The following is a 13,679-nucleotide window of genomic DNA, read 5'->3' on the forward strand; positions in this document are numbered from 1 at the left end:
CAGAAATGTAATTCATGGGTTGACGCAGAATCCTTATGAGGAACTAAGCTCAAGGCCTGTTCACGGATAACTGAGCATACTTTTGCAATAACCAAGAATGCTGGAATGCTGAGAATTGGCTTCAATAGGGACTATCTACGAAGCGTGAAGATTACCCTTAAGGAAAAGTATATTCAACCATGACGTGTCAGAATGAGAAGGCAGCAAACTTTGAGAGTGAAATAGAGAGACTTCATGGTCTCATAAACTGGGAAATTGTATAGACTAATGATACCTAGTCTAAAGAGTATCATGAACAGAATGACCATGCTCGAAGTATTGCATTGCAGCATCGAAGCTGTAAGCAGAAAATGAAATTGTAAGCAAGAAAATGCTGCGGTAACTATATGAAATCTAACAAAAATTAAATTTTCCGATATACCCATGTCATGGAAGGAACGAGAACGCTAGAAGGCGCTGCAAAGAAAACTGGAGATAGGGGTTGGAAAAATAAGAGCGAACAACGGGAAATTGAGGGTCATGAATATGAAACTTCAAATTGACATGAAGAAAACTGAAGAGGATAAAGCAAAATTGAAAGACGCAGTGCGAATTCATTTTGAGATGCTATTCGTCCTTAAAAATGAAGCTCTAGAATCCGAAAATATTAGTTAGTGATGAAAAAACAAGTGAATGAGCACGCATTCGAATTGGACAACGAGTGGATGCACCAATACGCCAATGCTCTAAAGTAGCAAGTCTGGAAGACTCTGCGTGAGGCTGAGGAAACTAAAATAGGTAAGGAAGAATTTCTAGCGACTAATCAAGAGACAGAAAGCGAGGTCAAGGCTATGAATACGAAACTGAAAATGAAGATGCAGTCAAGTTTGCCAAGACTCTAAAGGAGCAAGTCTGGATTGATCTGCGTGAGAATGAGGAAATCAATATAGGTAAGGTAGTATTATTAGTGGCTAACCAAGAGGCAGAACGCGAGTTCAAGGCTATGAATACAAAACTGAAAATAAAGATGCAGTCAAGTTTGCTAGACTCTAAAGGAGCAAGAGCGTGAGGCTGAGGAAACCATGATAGGTAAGGAAGTATTACTAGCGACTAACCAAGGGACAGAACTCGAGGTCAAGTCAATGAATACAAAACTGAAAATGAAGATACAGTCAAGCTAGCCTACAAAACTGTAGAAGAAGATGCAGTCAAGCTTGACAAGACTCTAAAGCAGCAAGTTAGGAATATTCTGCATGATCCTAAGGAAAGCAAGATTGATAAGGAACAACTACCAGCGGCTAACCAAGAGCAGAAAGCGAGGTCAAGGCTATGAAGGAAGAAGTAATGAAATTAAATAAAGATTTGGCGCGCAAAGCTAGTGGCCAATGAGAATGCAGATTGTAAGATCAGAAGTTTGGAACCTAAAAAATAACTGCTAACGAAAGATTTGGCTATTTCGAAGGTGCGTTGAGAAGGCAAGCCTGACGATGAACTGCAACAGTAAGGGAAATGTGTCGTCTGCATGTCATAATTTCAGCTATAGAGGGATAACAGCCTCCTACAGTGGAAGAAAAAGCTGTCCAACGCCAGGAAGAGGAAGTAGTCAGCGTAAGATGATGAGGATACTCCCAGAATGAAGATGCAGCCAAATGAAAATGTGTCAGCATGGAAGATGATACCGGCCTGCAAGGGCGACTGGCTGGAAAGATGATGGAAACAAAAGCCCGAATTCTTCTTCTGTTGAGAAGAAAGACAACATAAGTTTGTTTCTTGCATGACCAGTCAGTGGAAGCCCTGATAATTTGGAAAATTAATCCTGACTCGAATTTCACGTCTGTTCTATTCTCCGCTCCATTCGCGTCTGCATAGCCAATTAGTGTATTCTTTTAGGGTGTGTTTTCATTACTGATAGGGTTCGATGTGCTCCTTTACAAAGTAGATTTTAATATTGATTGATTCCATTGCTGAATTTTTCTGTTTTTGATTATCTACGGAAATGATGATTGGTTCACTTTGCATCATGGTTGTGTCATTTAACCAAAATGCATCTTTCCAGCTTCTGACAATACCGCGAATTCTGCTTCATTCGAGGAGAGCGATACACATGTTTGCAGGACCATTCAACGAAACCTCCCTGGATTTTAAAAAGTAATGCATAATTGGATTTTTTGACGATTATATTCTACGCCTCTCTCTCGTCTTTATAGCTAATTAGTGTATTCTTTATGGGAGTATTTTCATTACTGAGATGATTACTGAGATTTGATATTTTAGAACTCTTTTTTTACCTCGATCCTATCGGCATTTGTTGAAAAAAACATGTCTTGATCTGGTATTGAAACGCTGGCTGCAACATATGTCCTAGAATACAGGGTAGTTAAAAATCTTTAATTGCTGAATTCCACATTCTGTTAACAAATTTTCAATGAATTTCTTCTTACGAATACAATAATTTTATATTTGATGACCTCTAATCCAATTTCCACTATTGGTTATTTAAAAACATTGTTTTCAGCAGATTTTGCACTTGATTGACGCACTCAGTCGAATTACTTCCTACCAAAAATATCTTCAACGTATGTCAAGATAAACACGTTTTGCAATTTCCCCAACCCCAACCTCTTTTTGGAACTCAACGCAGAGTTACTTCGAGAATCGGCCCCATATCACCGGGATACGTCGGGACGTAAAACTCGATGTTCTTTCTTGAGTTTACCCTTGCCCTTCATCAACCGGCAATATAAGCGATTAAAAAAATCAAGAAATATAGTATTCCATTTTGTTAATTGTTTATATTTTTCACGCTTTGGATATTTTGCCCCTGCGCTATCGGTAGGATTCAGATTTTGACAAGCGAGCGATGAAAATTCCATTTTGTGTGCGAATCTTTTGCAAATTTACTGCCCTTTTAGTAATTTGTACAATTTCAGAACGTTCATTTTTCAACCGTCCTAATGGTTACTTATAGAACATCCCTCGTAACTACTTCTACCTACAACAAATCTCTCAAATTGGATACAATATCCAACTAAAAATTATCTAATAATAAACAATTAACGTCACATCATTTATCTTTGATAAAAAAGTAAATTTAAGAGTAAATTATTTGCACTATAACATGTTCTTTATGTGGTTTTTCTTTTTGATATTATATAGCACTAAGAAACCGCAACAATATCAAGATAATATAGTGCAAAGGCAATTTGTCAAACAGAACAAAACACCAAGATGATGTTGATGCGGCGACGAAATGCTTAAATGAATTTTGTGATTGAGAACTGTTGTCGCAGACTGACTAATGAGAAACAACCCCTCTGCAAATGAACGTCAAACAATGCAATACACCAGAGTGAGGCAGAGAACATTTTTGGGTCTCTCTTGTATTGAATACACATCTCTCGTAGACGCTCTCAATGTTCTCATCTTGATTCTGTTGTGTATTAAATTTGTTAATCTCGAGACAACAGAATTAAAACAGAAGACGAATTTGGTGAAAACAACCGTGAAGCGTTTTATTTATATTTTGTCTGTACTCTCCGGCAGAGGTGGGAGTTTTTAATTGAAAAGTAATTGTTTAGGCCTCAGATGCACATAAGCAGCATGATATTGTCGCTTAAGTAGTCATTGCCTGGCTTAAAATGTGAAATAATAGATAATTTGTCACAGCTAAGATATGCGCAGGAAATGGGTTTTAACATGTCTGTGATAATATTCCATCAATTGTACTTTTTCAATATCATGCTTCTTATAATTTTTATAAACGCAAAATGCTTAATTGAACTGTACGTTTGTTCTTGAAGCCGATAGTATGAAAGATTGGGATTTGATACCAGTTTCTTGATCAAATAATAATAGCGGATAATAGAGCAAAATGGCAAATGCTGACTTAATCCCGGTATTCAGTACACACAGGGACAGTAACAGCTGGGTTTTTAGCAAATGGTTGAAAAAAGTTACCACAGGGATAACTTGCTTGTTAAGGCAAAACGTTCATGGGGACGTCGCTTTATATCATTTGATGCCAGCTCTCTATATCATTGTAAAGCACAATATACCAAGTGTGTGAAATAAACAAGAAAAGTACGCGCCTTTAATTTAAAATAACATTATGCATACAAATGTTAGTTTTACCCTACTAATTTACTTGAACTGCTTTAATATGCCTGCGCCAAGTCTTAACGCATATTAAGAGTTCTCAATCCGAAAAAACTTGTACTTGGAAAATATACACCGTTATTATCAATTTGGATTCTATCAAATGCCAATGCACAGAGTCTTTCCTTTTTTTGGTATTCTATTGAAATATTTCTATAAAGCTATTGTTGTTGGTTCATCGAAATCTACAGGGCATTTTGGGAATTGTCCTATATTAAGGTCTGCTGAGTTCTTTTGAAATTTAAGTACTTTCTCAAAAAATCATACGAGGATTTAGAAGCTATTACCATTAATGTAAATGCATTTAGCACCAGTGTAAATATTATTTTCAACTGAAAAAGTAATTGGCATAAAGTTTCATTACAATAACAACATTAACCGATGTTGGGTGAAGTTTCAATAGATGCATACTCCACTATATCGTACTCATCTGATTGTCATGTAGTCCAATATCCAAATGGACCGACATTCTTCATCTGGAACTAATTTCTATTCCAACTAGCCATTTTAGTTGGTCACAGTGGGATTTTTAGAGCTTTAGTGTGAGATAGCAAGGTCTTGCCCAGGAAAATAATATCGTTGTAATCAGAATGACAAGGCTTACCTTTGATGAAATTCTAAAAATCAATCCTCGACGGAATATTTTTTTCGGGACCAAGTCCGTACTTTCCGAGATATATTTACTCAACTAAACAACTAAAATTACTCATGACATGATAACTTAAGGGATGAAGCATCCGACTCGGTAGAAAGTTTGAACATCGTAAGAGTACTTCCAAAAAATTTTAAGGTCTATATCGGACAACATCGTTGGATATTTGCCTCACAAAATCCCAATATTTTTACAGGGCTTTTCGAGAATATTTTTTATTTTTTCCCCAAGTCATTTCTTTTGGTCCGTCATAATTGTATAATGTTAGATTACTACAGAAAGCAGAGACTGACATTGGTCCTACCTTTAGTAATTGTTGTATCAATCTTTAATCCATTTCGTAGATGGACTATATTGGGCAACTCCTTCCGGCACCTCTGTCCTAAAAAGTGCAGTTTTTAGGACTTTATGAGAATAGTTTCGAACTTTTTACCGAAGATATTCCTTGTGATTCTGATTACAACTATATATATTAGTTTTACTTGACAAGTCCAAGCTTCTTGAAGTAATAACTCTAAAAATTAAAAAAAAATCTACGGTGACCAACGATAATTAAGGAAGTATTCCCAAAATTAAACGCCATTTCAAAAAAGATAATGTCGGTCCTTCCCTTCTGATACCTCCTCCACAAAAGTTAAACACTATTGCGCCTTAATCTAGTTGAAAGTGATTTGTTGTGATAATAACTACATTATATTTTTTGCCATAGGAAGCCAATGGTGCGAGAGCTGTATGAAGGATAATACAGCTCTCGCACCAAAGCGTTTAGTGGTCTTTGTAACTAAGCTATAATTTTATTATCCATAGTAATTCTATCCCGCCCAATTGGTATTTTTACAATATACCAATATACTCTTTGTACGGCAGGTAGATAATTAGGTAATCAACTCTCCACCCCATCACAGATGTTTTACGATGTTGTTGGGAGGCACTTTAACACAAAAATATGTAGGTTGTCGTTCGCCAGCGTTAAAGTGGAGTAGGCCTCGCTAAAGCCGTGAAGAAGCTACTTCCATGTAGTTGTTGCGGTTAGCTGTATTACATGTGGAGTAGAGGATTGGGTAATCAACTACCCACTCTTAATAGACCTTTTACGATCTTGTCGAAGACATTTTCACATAAATATAGGTTGTCGTTCGCCAGCTCCAAAGCAGATGATGGAAATACGCCTCGTTCCTAGCCTTGAGAATGCTACCACCATGTAATTGTAGCGATTAGACTGCTCCATTATTGTAACACTTGTTTTACATTATCCCTATTCAATAATCTTACCTAACCTATCATGCACCGAGCAACAAGTCCCGATTTGTATAGAATTAAAACTGGTTATAGTCTATACTACGAAGTCTGACTGGAGAAATTTTTTGATGAAAGAAAGACCTCATCAAAGTAACAAAAAGGAAGTGAAACCCATAGAGCGTATCCTCAATTTGTGCCTCCGATGTAGACCTGAAAGTTTTTGGGAGGGAAACCACAATTTAGAAGCTCCCTAGGTAATCCTAAAGGGGCACCGGCCGACGCATGGTATCGCTGCTCCCGTGCAATTGTGCACCAAAGTGAAGGCGAGAAACATGTGAAACCTCTTAACGACACGCCTTTTCTGCTTTCGTAAATACCCATGCCATAGTAAAACTAGTATTTTTCAGAAGGTTATTTTACAAATAAATCGAACAGCGTCTGAACCACAGTGGGCAGTTTGCTGGTCTGCTTCTGTGGCGGCAGCAGCTCACATTTTCCGCCTTTTGGGTATTAAGACCAGTAAGATCTTAATTACTGCATACAGGAGCACATATTTTTATTTATTGATCCCCTGTCCTGAAAGTCGCAGTATTCTGGAAAATTAGTAAGAGGAACGAAATTTTACTGAACTTCCTTCTAGGCTAGTACTGCACATGTCTTCGTCCTATTAAAACTTAGAAAGGTTTGAAGAACGCTCTCAGTTCTGTTGACAACAAGGTGGATGATAAAGTCCATACTTGACCTGCTTTATACGGGTCAGGCTCTGAGCGCAGTTTCTCATAAGGATTATACGTGAGCGCTCGAGTGATTTCGGTTACGTAGCTGGTATTCGATTTGTCCATAGATAAAAGTCTCTATTCTCACACGGCCTGAGAGTGACGTTTGTCGGAAAAGCCGTTTTTAATTGTTATTACAGCATCTGATCTTGATTTGACATACAACAATTGTTCAATAGTTGGCATTGTTCCACATTTCTGTTTAACATGATTTATATCGCCAGCAAGATGGATGTGAGATGTAGGCTTGTCCTGCTTTAAATGACTGAACGCTGTTTCCATTAAGGATTCTACATTAACCCTCAATTCGGTTATGTAGCCGGTATTTGTTCTGTATATAAAAGTCTCAATTCACACACGGGCTGCGAGTATATACCATCTGATATTGATTTGACATAAATTGTTAAAAAGTCGGACTTTGTTCACGTTTCTGTTTAACGTCAGTTCTCTCGCCACCAAGGTGGATGTGATGGTCCAGGCTTGTCCTGGTTTATATAGGTCTGGCTCTGAACCCTGTTTCTCATAAGGATTCTGCCTGAATATTCGCATGTCCTACCTGCTTGCATAGACAACCTTGGGACCGCAAAACGTAACTTCACATCGAACTGTACTGCTAATAACGGCTTCTCGTTTGGACCCAATTACAATGAACACCAACAACGAAAACGATGAAGTACAACGACAAGGTCCCGTATAAAAACAAATTCCAGCAATAACAAAAGTTCGCTGAAATTTTATCCAAAATCACTGTCAATTGTAGCACACACGAACAATTGCAGTATTCTGGAACTTGAGTAAGTGGATCGAAGTCTTACGGAAACACGGCTTCTAGGCTAATAATGCTTCAGCTTCTGTCCTATTAAAACATCTTCAAGATCTGCATCAGTTCTCTCGATACCAAGGTGGATGTTAAGGCTTGTCCTGCTTTATATGAGGTCTGGCACTTTACGCGGTTTCTCATAAGGATTCTGAGTCAACGCTCGAATGAGCTTTTTGCCTGGTTAACCTTCTTTATGCGGATTTATTTGACGTTTGCGCTATGGAAGTGACATTTGAAACCCAGCGGGTTTATTAAATCTGGTTAATACAAACACGGTATTATGTAGCCGGTATTCGATCTGTCCATAGATAAAGGTCTCAAAGTCGACTTATACGATTTTAGTTGTTATTACAGCGTCTGATCTTGATTTGACATACAGCAATTGTTGAACAGTTGGCTTTGTTCTACATTATCTGTCAACCCTGGCATGTCCTCCCTGTCTGATGGACAACCATGGGGCCGAAAAAAGTAACTTCACATCGGACTGTACTGAGATAAGGGCTTCAAGTTTGGATCCAATTACAATGATTACCAACAACTTAAACTATATAGTGGAAGGATAAGTAGCGAACGACCATTTCAAACCCAGTGGAATGATAATGACTGGATCTGTCAGTGGTATACTTGGGCTTTCTGCTTTTGATACCTACCTCACAAACTCCTAAAATGTACCCTAGAAGCTTCATTTGTTGTCAACGAAATGTAGATTTCTTTTTTAAATTAGTGCGTCCTTATTTTTTATACCCTCAGCCTTTAGGCTATGAAGGGTATATACACTTTTATACGGGCAAAATGTGCCTCATCGAAATAATGGTTTTAGACCCCAAGTATGATTGGAGGAAATGTGTTTCAGACAATTTGGAGTCGATTAAGCAATGTCCGTCCGTCTGTCTGTCTGTCTGGCTGGCTGGAGCGCACGATAACTCTCGAACGGATGAACCGATTCGGTTCAAATTTTGGCTTTCGTAATATTTTGCCCAAACTTAGTTTAAGTTCGAAGATGAGCTATATCGGTCCACTCCTTCCGGTACCTCCCCCACAAAAGTTCGAAAATGTTCGGAAAATTTGTGCGCACGATAACTCTTGAAGGGAGTAACCGATATGGTCCATACTTTGCCCATCGTGGAGCGTGTACCAGACTTAGATCAGGTTTTAATATGGACTCAATTGGTCCACTCCGTCGGGTACCTCCCACACAAAAATTTGGAAAAGTTCAGTTTAGGACCATCTCTCGAATCGCTTTGATTTTTGCTTTAGCAACTTGTATTCACTGCCCTCCATACGACGGTATAAGTTTCATCAGGGGCAAGTCCATACTTCCTGAGAAAATAGCCTGAAAGTTGCAAAAAGCCCCTATGACACCGTGTGAGGAGGTTGGAGGGCAAAATAACTCTCGAACAGGTCTGCCGATTCGGTCCAAAATTTGGTCTTAGTAATATTTTGTTCAAACATAGTTTAAGTTCGAAGATAAACCATATCGGTCCACTCCTTCTGGTACCTCCCCCACAAAAGTTCAAAAATGTTCGGTAAAATTGTGCGTACGATAACTCTTGAAGAGAGTGGCCGAATTGGACCATACTTTACACATCTTAATATATCTACCCGATATAGATCAGGTTCAAATATGGACTATATTTGTCCACTCCATCCGGTACCTCCCACACAAAATTTCGGATACATGATCACTTTAAGACCTGCTTTCGAATCACTTTGATTTTTGTTGAAGCAACTTGCATTAGCTGCCTCAATTGCGACGGTAAAAGTTGTTTCAGGGGCAAGTCCATACTTCTTGTGCAAACATCCCTGAAGTTGTAAAAAACCCCTATGGTACCATATGTAGTGGCTGGAGATCCATTATTTTTAGTATCTCCTTCGCAAAACTTTTGATCTCTAATCCTAATCAACATTTTTGTCAGTTCAAACGCCCAAAATTCCATAAATACATGCGTTTTTTTGGGAAAAAATTGTTTCAATATACACAGGCTGAGGGTATATCTCTGTCGGCCAAGCCGACTGATACTTTTTTACTTGTTGTACAGTCATAGACTCTGAGGGTATATAGATGTTGGCAGAGCCGACTGATTCCTTTTTCCTTGTTTTATTTTATGTGTGCACCAATTAAAACATCCCATCCCTGTCCGTCCTGTAATTTTCTTTTCTCATTGTTCTTTCTCTGTTTACCTCTCATTTGCAAAGGGATTTCGGACGCACGCTCATAAACAGTGATGTTTTGTTGTTGTCAAATTGTTTATTAAGGGCATTGATGCTCAAAATATTTTGTTCATTAGTCCCTCTGAGCGAGCCATTCCTTTACTAAACCACGGCAGAAGAGAAAAAATGAGAACATATGTTGTTGTTGCAGTCACTTTAACGTATATGGGTGATCTTGGCTGATTAAGGGGCCGCACTGTGGTGGGTAGGTTTTGTTTTCCTCTTTAATGTTCTGACTGACGGACTGTTCTCGCTCTCTATCCTAATATGCCGTTCAGTGTGGTGATTATTTTTGTTGGTTGGTTTGGCAGCAGTTTGTTGGCAGCGGTGAGCGCGTTAAATACACACAATTGTTGAAAAGCGGCGCGGCGGTCTAAAGTAGAAAGAATTCTGAATTGAAAGAAAGAATATTCGAAAAAATTATAATTTTTTTATTTCTTTCTACTGTCTGTGCATATAATTTTTTTATTGTTAAATTATTGCGGTTATTGTTTTTTTGCGGGTCACAAGTGATGACAAATTTGTTGTGAAAACAAGAGAATGATTTAAAGTAATATTAAAATTTGTTGTGGAAAAAAATTTTGTTTTTGGGAAAGAATGCAAAATTTATGATAAAATCATAAGAATAGAAGAAATTGTTGTGTGTATGAAGAAAACAAGGTGGGAGTGATATATTTTTCGGAGACCCACAAAGTCAGTGTGGCAGAAAATTTGTTTAGTTTTACCTTGAAATCCTTGGAGGCTGGAATTAATTGAGTGGCCTGCTGAGTGTCTGTCTGTGTTTTAAATGAGAAAATAAAACCTTCTTGTGTGAAAAGTGCAACGAACCCTTGAAAAAAAACGTAGTCACATCAAACCCCTTAGACTGGCAATAACACTGAAGACGTCTAACATTACAGTTTTTCAAAAAAAAAAAAAGAAAATCGTGTTAAAATAGTAATACAACAACAAAAACAACACAAGTGACTGAGACGACGTTGAATTGCTCATCCCTTGTCCTGTGACGTATATCGATGAAGTTGGAGTGTTTTACAAACCAGCTCAATTTCCAATTTTAAAAACGGACTACTTGCCTTTGTTTTCCTAACCAATATAAACAACCACCGGCAGTTAATACCACCACCACCACCACCCTCTCTCCCGCCAAGCAAAGTTTTCGTAAAGAGCAAAAAAGAAGAACCACTCCTTGTCTGCCTGACAGCCAGCCAAATGGAGTTCCAATATCATTAAACAAACTCACAAACAAGTAACGGGAACACAATTGTTATTGTGTAATTGTTGCATGTTGTGTGTGGTGGGTATTTCTTGGCAAGGATAGCACAGCACAGAGTGGGAAATCCCCATGTACACATAACTGGTTTGTGTATTCAGGAGTAACGGTGAATCATCATCGCCACTATTATTGGAAAACAAGAAAGAAGTATCCCGTATAAAAATAACTTGCTGCAATAACAAAAGTTTGCTGAATTTTGTATCAAAATCACTGCCAGTTCGTACGTAGCTTTTATAGCACACACGCACCACCACCACCATCATCATCAACACAAAGAGGAACAAAAAATCCATTCAAAATTTTCCCTTCCACTCCCGCAGCCGAAACTCCGGCAACCACCACCCTCACAACGGCTTCAATTACCACCAAATCAATATCCAAATCATCCTCATCGAATTCGTTAAGTATTCGACAGAAATTTGAGGATTTGTTAAATTTGGTAAAATATGATTTGAAGAAGTCACCCTCTACACCGGCCGCCTATGCCATTGCCACATTTCCCAAAAGATATCGTGGTGGCAAAGATCAAAATCGGCAGTTATTCACTCATCAACAACAAACTTCTTCAGGAACAACACCACGACGCCATCGGCTATCACGAGGAGCGGTAGTCGGAGATAAACGATTTCAAATGGTAAACAAATCTACTTAAATAAAGCGATAAATGTTGCGTGCCAAATGCTGTAAATGACAGCAATTGTAACTAACAAAACAAAAACAAAGAAACAAGGTACAATTCTTTAAATATATTTTTTGCAAATTATTCTTTAACAGCAGCAATAATAATAAATTAGGTAAAATCGGATATAACATACTTCTCTTTATAATCGTTTGTTACAAATTTTAGCTCTGTTCCAGAACTAAAAAGCTTTTAAAATTTTTACCACTTATACACATTTTGCGTTCCACTTTATAAATTACGGGAACAGGCCAATTATCTCAAGGTGCAGTTACAAGGTGTCGTAAAAAAGGCCAGATGATTCCCCCAATCTGTCAAATGCTTTGTTATTGTGAATTAGTCGTAACGAATCATTTTAAATGCTCAATATTAAAATGCCCGCTTATTATTTTCCTGAAAAATTTTTGGTATAATACCCAGGTTACACTTAACCGGATTTACCCAGTGGGTTTGGATTTCAAATGTCAATTCCATAGCGCAAATGTCAAATAAAACCTCTCGAAGTAGGTTAACCCGGCAAAAACTATAGTGTATCCGTACTATAACTCTACTTTAAATGGAATATATTTGTATGCCATCTTAAAGATAACTTCTCACCGTATTTTTTTTTTTTGTTTTTTTTATTGTTAAAAAATCTGAAGTCATTTCTAAATTATCAACGTTTACATTTTTTAGTTCAGGTTGCATCATTTTTAGTGACACCCACTGTATGTAAATTTTAAACGGCACAAAGGTATTCCATCGGTTGCTCAAAGAACAAACGTCATAATTTCTTTACATTTCGTTCACGAAAAGTTTATGTCGAATTTAAAACTGAAGTTTATTTGTAAACTGCTTTCCCATTAGGAACATTTACTACACATCATAATAATCGATTTTCATTATAAATTCTACTACTTTAAAAAACACAACAACAGCAATAATATTTATAAACAATTTGTTTAGGAATTTTATTTATAGGAATTTATTTTATAAACAAATTACTCTTTATTTACTTTCAATCCACAATAAAATTGCGTGTCTCACACAATACTGAACAATTGCACCGTTAGTGAAACGGAAATTTTAAAAATATCTCAGCAGATTGGTGTGATATTTAACAACAATTGTCTCTGTTTATTTCTATTCACACTCTCGTACTATCACTCTCATTGTGTCTTCTTACCGAGCAGAGATGGAAATACAAATTTCGAATAATCAGGTATCTAATGTTTTACTAATCTTTTTGGAATGAAAATGATTTCCCTATGAGATGGGTAACCCTTCGATTTTCAATTTCACTTTGAAACAATTTACGAATCCCTTTTTCATTCGTTTCTTTAGAGGGTTATAAAATAAAGGCTTTAGCGATGCCTGGCTTTCTTACTGAAGTTATTTCTGGTAAAGGACTAAAAGGCAAAGAATGGACTTCCAAACGCGCCGATCTTCTACTTTCTGATCTCCGTTCTTCTCGGATTTCTGTGGGGACTATGTATTACTACAAGTATAGAGATTTAGAAGAGTATCATCCGGTGGTCCGAGAAGGAACACTTTTCAGATACCCTCCATCCAATTCTCTATATTAGAGCCGTCCACGATGGTGAGGGTTATATTGATCACTTCTATTATTTTGTTGAATAAAGTGGAATATGGGCTCACCTCTGACATTTGTGTCACTGCTTCCCCAGTGCAAGTGGTGAGACTTTGCTCGCATTCGAAAATAACCCGGGCTATGCTCCCCAGTTCGTCAAACACCTGCTGCGTGACCTTGCCTGTAGTGCGATTCTCTAACTCATTGTTTGGGCTACCGACAAAAATCGGAAAACATTAAAACGCAAAATTGTGAATAAAAAGTTCAAACAAATGTTGACAAGACTGTTGCTATCGGTAGAACGTTAATACTATTTTTTATTGGT

At 37.6% G+C, this 13,679-nt stretch overlaps 1 protein-coding gene across 3 annotated transcripts in view; it reads left to right on the forward strand.

The window, feature by feature from the left end:
- Window positions 1-13,679, forward strand: part of Rgl (Ral guanine nucleotide dissociation stimulator-like) — a 130,794-nt gene that overhangs the window by 64,267 nt on the left and 52,848 nt on the right. The window contains exon 1 of one of the 3 annotated variants that reach the window (XM_073984071.1): window positions 10,113-11,739. The exons of 1 other annotated variant lie outside the window; for it this stretch is intronic. In XM_073984071.1, coding sequence (XP_073840172.1) covers window positions 11,737-11,739 — 3 coding nt within the window. In that variant the 5' untranslated portion in view covers window positions 10,113-11,736. Of the gene's footprint in view, window positions 1-10,112; window positions 11,740-13,679 lie in introns of those variants that run through there. One more of the 3 variants, XM_073984073.1, reaches the window with a different exon arrangement.

This window comes from Musca autumnalis, unplaced genomic scaffold, assembly GCF_047663935.1.
Source record: "Musca autumnalis isolate F117 unplaced genomic scaffold, ASM4766393v1 scaffold_4, whole genome shotgun sequence".
Lineage (NCBI taxonomy): Eukaryota > Metazoa > Arthropoda > Insecta > Diptera > Muscidae > Musca > Musca autumnalis.